Source organism: Saccostrea cucullata, unplaced genomic scaffold, assembly GCF_032062105.1.
Source record: "Saccostrea cucullata isolate Sc308-1 unplaced genomic scaffold, CSIRO_AGI_Scuc_v1 ctg133, whole genome shotgun sequence".
In the NCBI taxonomy this organism is placed as follows: Eukaryota; Metazoa; Mollusca; class Bivalvia; order Ostreida; family Ostreidae; genus Saccostrea; species Saccostrea cuccullata.
This window is the reverse complement of record NW_026935574.1, coordinates 568,221-581,950: the sequence shown is the minus strand read 5'-3', so window position 1 is coordinate 581,950 and position 13,730 is coordinate 568,221. Positions and strand designations below refer to the sequence as shown.

Below are 13,730 nucleotides of genomic sequence, written 5' to 3'. Positions count from 1 at the left end.
TTCAATTCAGAAACATATATTGTTCAGGAAATCGGTCCTATAGATTGATCCAACTCCAAGACATGAAAAAAAGTTGTTAAATACTTCTGAACAGAGCAATTTGAAAATAGTCGCTGTTCCCAATGAATGGATACACGATCTACATGTCATACAGCTACACTCAAGAAAAAGTATTTGAGATACTAGTAACATGACTTAACGACTGTTTAAAGTTGACTGTATTAACACAGCAGTTCCATATTTTGATTCAAATATTAATCAATGTCTGACTAAAAGTGATTTTTATAGTTTTTTTTTTATTTTAGCATATTTTGTGATTTGTGTGTCTGTGTGTGCAGATATCGCGTATTGGTTAAAAAAATATATTTTTGGCAAATTATACGTCTTCGACGCTAGTAAAATTAGCTGTTTTGTTTTCCAAGTTAAGTCGGATTTTTTGGCTTGTTTTTGCATTGTTACTGGATCCTTTTATACCAAAAACAGGGGCTATTTTTTGTTCCCGATGCTTAACCTATTGGTCGTAATTTTAAACGATGTATTAACCGGCAGCACTTTGTGACAAGAGATTTCTACAATGTTAATGCTTACTAAATGTATGTTGCATTTACGTCAGTAAAAGAGTTTCATCGCTACGGAATGTCTTAGGCACTGAAGCCATTTCAATGGTTACATGGACACAAATTTAAACAATACAATGTTTTCTTTAATTATTAATACGAAAATAAAGTTTTCGACAATGCAGAAAAAATATCAAATTAATTCAGACTTTGCACATTGATCTGAATGTTTTTCACAGTTATCTCGAGACCCTCAATACAGCACGAATGCATCTCGCTCCACTGCCGACTCCAGACAAACCTCAAATGTGATTGGTGGAGAAATATGCATCAAATGCATGTATTTATCCACCGGAACTTTCTTTTAACTCATTTCATATTTTTTTTAATGCATAAAGATCCTAAAAAATTTGCTATATTGTCTCTTTCTTCCTTGTATATTGATTCTGATTGCAACCTTCTGCTAGTATTCTTTGAAAGAAGAAACACGTGTTGGGCGTGCCATAAAGAAATTCAGATTTCAAAGGAATAATATTTTGAGGAATTTCGGATTGGATCAAATGACTATATTTAACATCGGTAAATCGTCCGAAGTCTGAAAAAAGGAAGATCATGCAACTGTCTAACTAAATAAGGATAGACATAAAGGTAAACTACACCAAAATCTACTACATATATAACATAAAGATAAACATTTACTTAAGGTGGATGCACCCAAGTCTACTAAATCAGAGTAGACATTAAGGTGAACGCACCCGAAGATCACTAAGTAGGGAAGATACATCAGAAGCGCAATAAATGCGGTTAAACATTGAATTAAACGCACCCGAAGTCTAACATGGAAGGACTCTCCATCGTAAAGTCGGGCCAAATCAATAAACAGATGACCCTGCCTTGTACCAACATGGTCTTGCCATATATAAGATTAGGAATGGCCAGGACTATGGAAACCAGCCAGATCACAGCTATCGCCAGGACCACACGTACCGTCAGCCGGGGCCGCAGCGGGTGGATGATGGCGAGGTACCTGTCAATGTAAAAACAAAAGTCGGTAATAGTGTGAACAGAAATCAATTGGACTGAGAACACTGGACATGTTTCTTTCACCAATGAGCAATTTTCCAACTGCCAGTGAGTAATGCACACTCTTTTCAATTTTCAAATATTGAAAGACACGTGTAGCAATTTGTTTCACAAAACGTAGCAAAACTCCTAAAATATACATTTGAGTCTAATAGCATCTAAAAAAAGAGTTAAGATTTCATTTTTAGCTTTTTGATCTGTTTCGTCTAAAAAGGGTCTCTCGTCCACAAACTTTTTGGAAATTCATTTTAGGAAAAACAAATCGTTGTGAGGTTTTCCGAAATTAAAAAAAAATATATGTGTACATTTCAGTAAAACAAAGCAGTGTAAAAATATACGATGAAAAAATACGATAAGAATAAACTATCATTGTATACAAGAAATTACAAACCATTATAATTTTCCAGAAAATAATATACTAGTAGGTCTTGTGAGGTTTGGCTCATTTGCCTAACACATGTTAAACATGCAATGCAAAAAAGACCATGACGATTTTCAACAGAGAGGATTGTGATTTGAGGTCTCCACCAGCTTATTATCAATGCTGGCCACGGGAATAACGAGCAAAAACAGAGAATAGAATCTATGGTTATCAACCAAAATGGTATGAAAAACAATAACTTACATTAAAAAGCTCGTCATTACCGGGTGCATGCCTTATTAAAGTAAAATGGCAGAATATCTAGACTAAAAAGTATAACGAGTAATGATATGCCTGCATTGATATAAAAAAACGAGCACAGAAATATCAGCATAGATATTTATCAAGTTAGATATCAAAGTATAACGGGTACATAAAAGTCAACATAGATATCAAGTGTGTACATGTAAATATGTATATGTCGATACAGATATCAAAATTTAACTAGTACAGAGAAATCACAGCATATGTAGATATCAAAGATTAACAAGTACAAAGATGTAAGCATAGATATAAAAGAATAACAAGTACAGATATGTTAGTATGGATATCAAATTAAGGTATAACGAGTACAAAGAGGTCAGCATAAATATCAAATCAAAGTATAACAAGTACAGAGATACCAGCAGATATCAAAGTACTAGTGGTTCATTTACAGAAATATCTGCACAGATATCAAAGTAGAAAGAACATGAAATATATCATAGAAATCAAAATGTAATGAGTACAGAAATATCCTCATTAGATATCAAAGTATAGCAAAAGGAAAATATAGGTATCTAGAAATCGTTCATACAGAGAAATCAATTGAGAAAGATTGAAATTGATCCTTGATTTTCCGATGAAATTAGATAAATTATTGCGATATTAGTATGTTTCTGTTAGCCAGGTGTATTTTCCCTTTGTTTTATACCAAGGTCGTACATAAACAGGATGTTACGACCTTGGTATAAAACATAAGTAAAACACACCTGATTTAAAGTACACAAGGTTATTCACACATAGCTGTTGGAGATACCGAGTGTCAAGGATTCTGTGTTAGTATGCATGTAACAGAGGATATCAGATAAAACTACATTTTACAAAATCTAAAGATAACAGATCTTTCAAATATATTTTCAATTGTGAAAAAGATTAATTGTTGAGTCTGAGGATACTCTTTTTTATTTTTATTAAATAAAAAAAAAACATCACTACATAAGGACATGGTTGTAAAAGTCTTCATTTCAGTGTAATGATGATGATCTCTCATTTTATCGAGATATTATCGTATTTAACCTCTGTTTATTATCCTAAATGGGTTTTATACAGATATCAAAAGAATAAAACAGGAACCATCCGAACCAATAATTATTGTCATTGAAGATTAATTTTTACAAAATTGCTATTGCAAGCAAAATCATTGTCAGACCGATCTGGCCCCAAAGGTGCATGTACATTGATATTGAGATGAAAATAAAGTGAGAAATCACTATTTTAACCTTTTTTTTTTTTTACTAGAATTCAAACTTTCAGAATTGTAACCCTTTTGTTTCCATGACATCGATAGTCTTCTTTTGTAAGACAAAACACATTTTACTCTATAAAACGTTTTGACTGTAAAAATTCTGAATAGTCTTATTTAACGCTCAATATTTTATGTTTTATTTTGTTTCATTCAATGATACATAGTATATGTCGGAACCGCGATCCCTCAACTGGCGTCGGAATTTCATAAATATTATGGATTCTGTTAAAGATTACGCCAGGCGATGGGCCAGACATGAAAAAAAAGAGGATGACGCTTTGTCAGAATGGATTAGATGTATCAGAAGCATGATAAAATCAAATCGTGTATTAAAAGATTTAGGGGCAATATGAAAACCACATATCCTTCTGTATTCAGTAATCCAGGGGTGAGAAAAGAATTAGAAGAATTAGATATATTACATGATCAGTACGTACTGGTCCCTGCTGACAAAGCAGATAACAACATTGTCTTTGTTTGTAAGGTTCATTATATATATAAGTTGTATTTTAGAAAAATTTAATTCCAACAGTGGTAATCATACTTATACTCATATTTCTCATTCTAAGGATGAAATTATTCAAGATCATGTCAGTTTTGAATATTTTTAATATCCCAAAGAACTAAAATGATTTTGAACTACCATATACATATTTGATTCTGAAATTCATAAGAATCCTTACAAACAAAGACACATAGCTGTTTCCAGTGAATGTTCAACCAAGCCTCTTTCTTTACTCCTCACTACACAACCATTTCCCACGATAAATTAAAGGCCAGGCTTTTCCATATCATTGATAGCTGCTTTTTCATTAAAAAAAAAAGGAATTTGTATATATACATACCTTGTCATTGGTCATTTGCAAAATTATTTTGTTTAGCACATTCTGATTGTACACACAAGTACTCTGAAGTCGACATCAAAAATATGTTTGAGTTTCTGATTGAAAATATCTATGTTGTTTTTTTGAGACCAAGTCATCCAACAATCTATTGGAATTTCCATGGGTACCAATTGCGCCCTATTATTAGAAGATCTTTTTTGTATTCATATGAAGCAAAAATTGTTCAAAATCTTATGCATGAAAAGAAAAAAAAAACACTTGCTGTGGCCTTCAACTCGATAATTAATAATAAAAGATAATTATATCGATGATTTATTGTCAATTAACAACGGTCATTTATTCTAAAGTCGATACGATATATTCTGATGAGCTTGGGATAAAAAAATACCACAGAGTCTGACACATCTGTTTCATATTTGGATATTTTACTAGAAAAAGACGTTAATGGTAATCTAACAACCAAGCTCTATGATAAACGTGATGATTTTAACTTTTCTATCGTCAGCTTCCCTTACTTATGCAGCAATATACCTTCATCACCTGTATATGGAGTTTATGTACTCAGTTGATTCGATACGCAAGAGCATGCTTTACGTTTGAACAATTTCTAAAACGAGGTAAATTATTGACAAACAAGTTCGATCTCCACGGGAAAACTCTGACATACACGTTTAACCTGTCACCAACAAACCTGCTGATCAAACACATAAGCCTTCACTCTCTAACACTGTAAAAATGATAAGAACCTTATGTGCATTGGCAAAGTGCACACATTTGCAGTTGAAGGAACTCTACCAGCAACAACTAGCAGGGACACAACCAACAACAACTTGCAAGAACGCTACAAGCAACATCTAACAGGAACACTACCAGCAACAAATTGCAGTACTGTAGCACAACCAGCAACATCTAGCAGGAACTCTATATCAGCAGCTTCAGACAGGGACAATACCAGCAACATCGATCTAGCAGAGCTGCTGTCTACAACATCTTGTAAAGCTGCTACAATAAAACTAGCGTGAACATTACCAGCAACATCAGAAAAAGTCCCCAGTAGTGACATCTAGTAGGCGTATTTAACCGATCTACCAGTCAGGCACTCAAATTTTCCTTATCCTGGCCTGTATGTCAAACATGTTATATAGTGAAAGTTAAGTTGTCAGCCTGAGAGTTTTAGACTATAAAGATAATGAACTGTTATTACCACAAGCCTAGTCAACAAACCAAAGAATTTTATATACTCAGTACTAGTAAATAAAACTGTCCATCATTCGTTATACAAGTATATATAATACAACTTAAATTTTTTTTTTGTCAGATGGAAAAGTAATCATTTTGACATGTGCAAGAATGACATTGAGTTTTTTGTAATTTTTTCATGCCATAAGATTTTTCAGAATTTGATACCACAAGTCAAACAGTGTCGATAATTATTTAAATGACTTCTTAAAACGAATTTTTACTTTTTTGTTCAATACGTCAATGGCGACCCATGCTATTTGGTCACCTTGAACGAAATCAAATTTTTTGAAGCATAAATCAATAGAATCATAAGAAAATGTTCCAATTATATATATTTTTATCGTACGATAAGTGTTTGCTTATTCTATTGTCAATTAGAATCGCCATCCCCTTGAGGGGTCTATTCCAAAAAAATATGTCAACATAATTAGGTAAAATAGTCATAAACAGTTTACAATGTACATAATAAAGTATGATTATTTTTCAACCTTTCAAGTTATTTTTTCAAACGCACATAATGCTTCTCATGAAGGTGAAATACTTTGGCTTATAATAAGGTTACTGACACAAATCTTTAATACATTTTATTTTCAGTGACTACTGCTATTTTATTTTCATTTTTAGGAATCCTTTGTGAGAATTAAAGCTTGATGAATTCACAACGCTGAATGATAATTCACCAGACCTGATTCTCGGCTGGTCGTTTAACGAGACACGCGCCGCTAATCTGGGACTCAATGGCGGAGGCAGGTCTGCTGTAGCTGGGGGTGAGTGCTCGGTGGCACACGAAGTCTGTCGAAGCTTCTGGGGTCAAGTAAAGCGTACATCTATTTAATTTGTGCAACTGTATGCACTTTGCCAATGAACATAAGGTTCTAATCATTTTTACAGTGTTAGAGAGTGAAGGCCGCTTTTGTTTGATCAAACAAAGCACGCAATCCCTGGAAAAGACAACATCAGGTTTGCTGGTGACATGTTAAACGTATACGTTAGGTTTTTCGCCCGTGGAGAACGAATTAGCCGTGAGAGTTTTGCTCTCAGACATACAAATTGATTCGAAATGGACATCGATAGGTTTAAAATATATTTCTACTCTGAGTGCCAGATCTTTTTCAAATTGTTTCATGGGTAAATGATGCATATCTAATGCCAAACTTAAAAGGGTCCAACCTCCAAACTAGAATGCACTACGAACAAGATGCACCTATTAGAAATTAATTTGAAATTGCTGGTGTAAGTCATATCTGTATCAAAGACCAAACTTGCGGTCCAGAATACTAACAGAAATATACAAGTATATACCACAAGTGTATCAAAGACTTCCGTACCAGAATATTCATATTCTGCAAGAATTGATAGTATCATACCATGGGTAAAAGTCTCTAAGTTAGTACAAGATTCAATTTAAACAAATTTGCATAGAAATCTATCATTGGGATGCAGTATCATTGTTATAGAAAAAATTCTGAATTTTTTCGTTTTCTATAAGCACCTCAGGTGTATATTGTTTGAAGCATGATATTACAACAAAACGACAAAATAAAAAAGGCTTCATTATAAATTAGTTTGGGTTCTTCCTGACAATCGGAACAGCACAGCTCCTGTGTTATATGAAGTATAATTCATTAATGACTGGAGCTTTAAAAAGTTCTAAGATGAGCTAAGTTAATAATTAAGTCGTGTCTTTAACGACAGACTAACACCTGATGTTCTGAACTTCGCCTTTAATTTGCCTACGATTGTCTTTGATCAGGCTGTGGAACATTCTTGTGTTTTAATTAGACACAAGTTTGTCTGACTAAAGGCATAACTCCATGTCTTAGAAACATGGATGAAGTGCCACGTCCTGATTTCTAATTAAACACTAGGCTAGCTTACGGAATGTAAGGACATGCCTTATACTTAGTAGTCCATATTGGCTACAATTTAACTTGTTCCTGCTAGTCCTTGAAAAGTTATTATGTAAAGAGTAAAACATGTATTTGAAATAAATATAAGTCAATTGAGTACTAATTATTTATATAAAAGTTAAGAAAAATATCGACCGATTTTTTGGAAAGGTTAACCAGTAAAGATGTTACTTCATTTTCAGTTGAATAGATCTGAGTTAGATATGGTTTATTGGGTTGATTTGGCGATGTGTATATATAAAATCTTAACTACCTTGAGGAAATCATTTTCAAAGAAACACCAGTTAGAGGTTTAAGGTTCACATATTTAAATTATTTGAAAATATGTAAAATTATACATCGTTTTAAGTATTTCACCCCCCAAATTTGAAAATACCAGGTAAATGGTAGATTTGTGTGGCTTTTGGTATTTTTCTGGAATAGTTTGCTTAATAATGAAAAACAAATTGTGTTCTGTATCCGATTTATATAATCTATACAATAGTTCAAGAACTATTAGGTGCAAAACGTTTGAAGATTAAATACTGAGTAATAATTTTTATACTATGGGTCAAAAATTTATTACAGAAACAATGCCTGTGGTATGTAAACACGGCTGAAGCTCTTAAATATTTCAATTATTTAAAATATACATGTATATTCAATAAGTTTTATTTATGATCCTTTTCCGATATTCATTTTTTTAGAGAGAAGATTTTTTGAAAAAAACTTCTGAAAATCTTCTTTGTGTTCCCTTTCCTCTTTGGTTGACTGTCGTAGAGAGTATTTCAAGATAAATCTCAATGATACGATATCAAAAGTGCCATGCTTTGAAATAATCGCCGACTTCCTTATCTTTAGATGGAAATAAAATGTTGCAAATGCCTTTGTTAAGTTTATTTTTTTAAAAGCTACAGGTAAAAAAAAAATATCTGAGGAATCGCTTACTGTTCATATATTACTGAATAATTGACCAACATAAGATATAAGTTCTCCCAAGCATGTTTTCTCCGGAGAAATCAAAGGAAAATCCTAGTGAGATGGAACTTAAACAAACTTAATAAGACATATTTATAGAATAAAGTCCTTTGGGAGGAGATTTGTACAAATCATTCCTGGATTAATTTAAAAAAATTACCCAAATATCCCTCATCGCCGCATTCTATCAATTAAGACATTGACATATAAAAGATCGAGTTAATTATTCCACGGAGCGATGGAACTCTTCAATCGGGGAAAATGTACGAAAATGATAAATGTTTCACCCAGAGCCCTAATAATGCTGAAATGGGTTACGAGACACAAATTCAATACAGCAGCGACATCTGTATATCTATATTCCAATAAATGTCACATATATCTAAACCATTTTCTCTTGATTTGGGGTAAAGATTGGAATCATCTTTGTAAAAATAAATGGCAAATTTTTGCAACATCAAATATAACAAATTCTGATTTGTAAATTTGCATTCAATCAAGTTTCAGTTTATCTCTAATGGTTTGTTTGTTTGTTGTTCGATTGATCTATGTATACTTGTTTTATGTTGCGTTCTAAATGATTTCCAAAATGCGTTATTTACATTCGCGAGCACATGCGGAAAATTAATCACGTCTTCGTGCTCTCATTGGAACCATGAGCACAAAAAAATCCAAGAAACATTCTCTTTATATAAAGGCTAGCGTGTCTCGGCTTATCCATTCCCCCAAAATTGTCGGCGTTTCTCTCTATAAAACATTTATGTAAAATGACACAAAGTATCCGAAACAATTTTCTCTCGGTGGGTTCTATTAACTCCGGTACAATCAGGGTGTGTAAATATACACAAATAATTGGTAAAAATTGTGAACATTGTACACGTAATGCGATGATGGTAAAACTACTTTGAATGGTTCTATGATAGATCTTACAAAGAAACTTAACTATCAGTAGAAGTATTTAGATTAAGTATTTATAATAATACTCCAATAAGAATCTAACATCTTAAAATGTAACATCATTTTTGTTGAAAGGTTGTCTGCTTCCCATGTCTTCAGACTTCTGGTTCCCGTATCTTTGCATGAATTGACGACTTTTTCTTGCCTTTATTTCCTGAATGAATTACTTGTAATTGGTTACAAACGAGCCTGTGTTCTTGTCATTTTTATTTAAGATAACACATCCGGAGGATAAACTTCAGAGAAAATTCGAGTTACGAAAAAATCCACCTTAATTACCATTATACAGAAACATTTGCTTACATAACACGAACCAAATGTATGTTTTGACAAAATCCGACGTGGAACATTGCACCTATAGTGGCGCCTCCCCGCGGTTATTGTCAGATTATGTGATGAAGAACCTCAGCTCCCGTCTGTTCTTAATAACGAGGATAAATAATAGTTAATTACAGTATTTATGTTCGATTAACGACAGTTACTACACAGGGGGAGAAAAAATTCTCCAGCAGGTTAGTATTATAAGACAAGAACGGTCAAATTTTGCCCTGTACGATTTTATTTATATCTTCTACATATAACATGTTAAATTGCTAAAATTTATTTTTCTAATATCTTTTAACTTTCAAACCATTTGTAGAAATCAATACTTATCACAACTATACCTGTTCAATTCTAATCCGCAAGAATTAATTGAATGTTCAAAAGCTTCAAGATGTCTTTTTTAAGATACTTTTTTGCATGATTCTTTTACTTATATTATATTATTACTTATATTATTAGCTATTCAGAAAAATATATGAATTTGTTAGTCAACTCTTTGGAGATAATTCCGTCAATACAAAAAAAATGTACTACAAAATACCCGGAATGGAAACTGAAAGTTCTCAGAAACGAAGTAATAACGGAAGAAGAGACCATCATTTTGCACATCTAGAAAATAAACTAGAAATTTGATGAATTTAATTTAATATTGATAGCAACGCTTACTTCATATCTGTTCGTCATACTAGTATTCATTAGTAACATTACAGTCATATTATGCAAACTGGATGCAAATTTACCCAGAATCACCCAACATAACCATTATCCTCCCGTCATTGTGTTGCAGACATGACCATCTTTAATGACATGCCTACAGTACGACTGCTAATAATAGTAAGCCCTTTGAGGCTTTGAGCGACCTTTGCCAATACCAACAAATACCACCGTTACAAATCGTGAGCCTTGGATTTGTTCAGAATGAATACAATTTGCTGGACATTCCAACCTTATCCTTTAATCCAGTGAAAGGACACCCTGTTTAGGAATTGACCAACAAATGTCAATTTCCTTCATCAACAATCTTATGGTTATATGAAGTCTTTTTCCTTATCAAAGATAGTAATGTCTCTATATTTGTTTTATTTTTATTATAATGAAATTCAACCTATTTGAAAGACATTTAAATAATGCCTTTCTAAAAGTAATTTCAAAATAACTTTCTTTGACATGCGGTTCCGTAAATGCCATTCATGATAACTATATGTGACCATTTTGTTTGGAGAATGCCTCTTTAAAATTCGATGAACATTAATAAGGAAAAAAAGACAACCATAAGGTTATTGATGGAGGAAATTGACATTTGTTGGTCAAGTCCTCACGAGATAGTCCTTTCACTGGATTAAAGGATAAGAAGGTTGGAATGTCCAGCAAATTGTATTCATTCTGAACAAATCCAAGGCTCACGATTTTTTACGGTGGTATTTGTTGGTATTGGCAAAGGTAGCTCAAAGCCACAAAGGTCTGACTATTATTATCAGTAATAAGAATGAATTTTCCTTTCAATATCAATGACAATACTTTTAGTATAATAACGAAAAGCGTTTTAAGTTTTAAAAAAGAAATTTAAAGCACATAGAGGAATCTCTCTTATCTACACCTTAAAATAGAACTTGTCCTGTATAATTTCTATTTTAACAAAGATTTTTTTTTCATTTCTGTATTTGTTTTACTTTTATTACAATGAAATTCAACCTATTTGAATGACATGTAAATAATGCATTTCTAGAAGTAATTTCAAAATAACTTTCTTTGACATGCGGTTCCGTAAATGCATTTTATAACTGTATGTGACCATTTTGTTTGGAGAATACCCCTTTAAAAAATTTATAAGCATAAATCATTAGATGATTTATAATTAAAACAAGGACTCACCTATCGATAGCTATAGACATAAGCGTCAGGACACTAGCGGAAAGGGTACAGATGTTAATAAAGTTACTGAATTTACAGTAGGCTTCTCCGTACCACCAATCCTGGTAAATCAGAAAGATGGATACAAAAGCCGTGTTAAACAGAGAAATCAAGGTGTCGGCCACCGCCAAATTAACCAGGAAGTAGTTAGTAAAGGTCCGCATCCGCTTGTGGGCCATCACAATCCAAATGACGGCAAGGTTGCCACCGGCCGCCACCACAATCATAACCACATACGCCGTGATAAACACCACCTGTTGCCACACCGGCATCAAAGTAAAATCGTCGTGTCCAGCCACCGTAGAATTGTTCTTCTCCATTTTGTAATTATAATTTCCAAAATTTTATGAAATTACAAAAGATACTTTTTTCACTTTTTCACGCAACAGTGTGATATTTTGAACTGCCAAGAATAAAGAAATATTTGTTCAAATGCAATATAAGAGAGGAAAGAGGAAGGCATCTTCAAAGGAGTTGACTAGGATTAAATCTCAACAGGTTACATGTGTTAAATCACCCTCTGCAAAGATAGCTGTAAACCTCGGCACGTCCGTGTCTTTCTATGAATGAGCTGCTCCATTCCTTTCATTGGCTGAGGTTTCTGATGCTGACCCTGCGCGCAAGTCGAGTGTCTATAAAACCAGCCCTAGCGATCTATAGAAATCAGAAAGGAAAACTCACGTAAATTCCAATAGAAGCCGTGTGATTTACAACACAGAGTGCAGCCCGTCACCATAAGGACAATTTATTTCGGAAATATGTACGGTATTTACACATATTTGTCAGATATATGTGCTCGTGTTTAATATACCTTTGGAAATAAATTGCCATCTTTTAACCTTCTTGAAACTGAAATAGGATAAGATAATTCCTATGAATCACATGGTTAAACAGAAATCTATTAAAGAAACAAAAACTATTAAGCATAAATAAATCTCCCTGAAAGACTATACAATGTACGGAGCATATGCTTAGTTTGATACACTGACAGTTTTTCCCGGCGAATTGGGTAAAAATGTGTTCTCGTGCATAAATCAATAAACAATATGCTTTTTCCATTGTTTGTTTGCCTGTAACAAGCACGCGCAAATCGCTGTATGATAACCTGTGAGTATTGGCATGAATAATTATTACATGTAATTCGTCTTAGTACATATTCACTTGACAATGTGCTGGCCTGTGGCGTGTGTCGGAGAGTGGATTACGCCATGATTTAGCTCCATTAAGCCAATATAATTTAAATCTCCTGTGCACCATTTATAATTTTGTTTGATGTTTTTGACAGCCTTCAGAGAAAGATACCCTTTATTGGTATGGGAACTGTCTAGTAGGCTAACGTTCCAACTTTCTAAATAATATCAGTGAATCCCACAGAATGACGAGATAAAATGGGTGTCGGGGGTCATATGAACTTCCTTATTTAGCTGCTTGTGCCGATTTTTGGTCTTTAAATGCTGCTGACAAAAGTTATATCTCCATTTTCTAGATATGTGATAAAAGGATCTAAATTAGGAGTGCTATTTTTCGAAAAAATATTTATTTTCTAATTGTACAATTATACTTCGATCTTGGAAATTTCAGATTTGATTTTTAAAGTTTTTACAATTTTAAAACAATTTTTTTATTGACGTTTTTATAACAGTAATCTCACAGAGAATGTACATAACAAGAACTGCAGAAAAAATGGTCCAGATTTAGAGGACAGGGGGGATTGAAAATACTAGGATTGATTTTCAGAACATAAAAAGAAAATATATTTCGTTTAAAAATTAAATTGATCAGTATTGGTCTGCATAATCAGCAACCGTTACGACAAAAGGTCCCATTTTCTCCTTGAAGTATGGAGGTCGAGTTGGTACGTTGCTACTACATTGGACCAGATTGAGAGGACATTAACTGTCTGGCCATGTCAGTATCTTTTATGCCCCGTAATCAAAGATTTGGGGTTACATAGTTTTTGCCGTGTCCGTCTGTCTGTCTGTTTGTCCGCAAAAATTATCCTTGCCCATAGCTTTA

The 13,730-nt window shown here is 33.2% G+C and overlaps 1 protein-coding gene across 3 annotated transcripts in view; it reads right to left on the bottom strand.

Annotated features, from left to right (window-relative positions):
- LOC134243330 (tachykinin-like peptides receptor 99D) overlaps nucleotides 1-12,606 on the bottom strand; it is a 29,926-nt gene extending 17,320 nt beyond the window's left edge. For 2 of the 3 annotated variants that reach the window (XR_009987007.1, XM_062725593.1), the window contains exons 1-2: nucleotides 11,676-12,600; nucleotides 1,384-1,584 (exon numbers count right to left, since the gene is read on the bottom strand). Coding sequence is in view for 2 of the 3 variants with exons in the window: in XM_062725593.1 (XP_062581577.1) it covers nucleotides 1,384-1,584; nucleotides 11,676-12,034 (560 nt within the window). In the remaining variant the exon portion in view is untranslated. Of the gene's footprint in view, nucleotides 1-1,383; nucleotides 1,585-11,675 lie in introns of all 3 variants that reach the window. The other variant, XM_062725594.1, reaches the window with a different exon arrangement.
- Between the last annotated feature and the right edge of the window lie 1,124 nt (nucleotides 12,607-13,730).